This window comes from Terrapene carolina, unplaced genomic scaffold, assembly GCF_002925995.2.
Source record: "Terrapene carolina triunguis isolate 2854851 unplaced genomic scaffold, T_m_triunguis-2.0 Scaffold30442, whole genome shotgun sequence".
Lineage (NCBI taxonomy): Eukaryota > Metazoa > Chordata > Testudines > Emydidae > Terrapene > Terrapene triunguis.
In genome coordinates this window covers 23,837-24,996 of record NW_020694793.1, presented here as the reverse complement: position 1 = coordinate 24,996, position 1,160 = coordinate 23,837, and the positions used below count along the sequence as shown (strand labels likewise).

The window sequence follows — 1,160 nt, the reverse complement described above, 5'->3', positions numbered from 1 at the left end:
TGGAACCCTATAAAATTGGGTCCCTAATCCATGAACTATTGGAATTTAATTACAAACATTTTCTTAAACATTACATTAATATATTGTCTCATGCTATAGAATTAGAATTTATAATCCCTATACACGGATACCTCTCTGAAACCTGATTCCATGATGAGAGATCTTTGAGCTATCATGTATCTTAATTAAAACTATCTTTATCAAAAAAATCCGATTTTAAATAAAAAAAATCCAATTTTTTTTTTTTTTTTTTAAATCATTGACTGTTATCCACCCGGCCTGTAATACAGCGTGGGGGGGTGGGGGGCTCCCAGCCCCAGCATGCACTGGGTGAGAGCGCAGTGATCACGCCCGTCTGTGCTCCTTGTGACTCGCTGGAGATGCCCTCCTCTAACTCTCCCCTTCCGCAGGGACTTCATGGACCCCACAATGGACAGCACCAAGCACATCCTGAACTATCTAATGCCCATCCTGCAGCGGGAGAGCCTCCGCCTCCATGACTTCATGCTGAGGTACCAGTCGCGATGCTGGGCTGGGGGTGGGCGGGGGGATGTGTGCCATTCAACGCTGCCTCCTTCCCAGGCCCAGCAGCTCCATGACTGACCTGCCCAGAGGGCGCCCCCTCCCCCCCCCCCACATCAAGATGGGCCCAGGATGGAAAAAATTGGGTTGGGCCCTGCAGGTTGGGAGGCATCAACAGAGCTGGTTGGGTGTGGGGGAGGAGTCTGGGGCTGCAGGGGCAGGGGGGCTGTGGGTCAGGATTGGAGGGTGGGGCTGTGGGGCGGGATTGGGGGGCGAGGGGCTGCGGGTTGGGGCGAGGGGCTGTGGGTTGGGATTGGGGATGGGGAACTGTGTGACGGGGTTGGGCAGCACGGGGCTGCGGGTAGTGGTTGGGGGATGGAGTGGGGGCTGCAGGTTGGTGGGCTGTGGGGCGGGATTGGGGAGCGGGGGACTGCGGGTAGAGGTTGGGGGACGGGGTGGGGGGCTGCGGGGCGGGATTGGGGGATGTGGGTAGGGGTTGGGGGACAGTGGGGGCTGCAGGTTGGCGGGCAGAGGTGGGGGGCTGTGGGTAGTGGTTTGGGGATGGGGTGAGGGCTGCGGGTTGGCGGGCAGTGGGGGACTGCGGGTAGAGGTTGGGGGGCGGGGTGGGGGGCTGCGGG

The 1,160-nt window shown here is 58.0% G+C and overlaps 1 protein-coding gene across 1 annotated transcript in view; it reads left to right on the top strand.

Annotated features, from left to right (window-relative positions):
• Window positions 1-369: 369 nt before the first annotated feature.
• The window catches only part of LOC113409171 (TBC1 domain family member 20-like), a gene marked incomplete at its 5' end in the record, with an annotated part of 3,808 nt that continues 3,017 nt past the window's right edge, over window positions 370-1,160 (top strand). Inside the window, one exon of the mRNA XM_026662805.2 lies at window positions 370-512. Coding sequence (XP_026518590.1) covers window positions 370-512 — 143 coding nt within the window. The remainder of the gene's footprint in view (window positions 513-1,160) is intronic.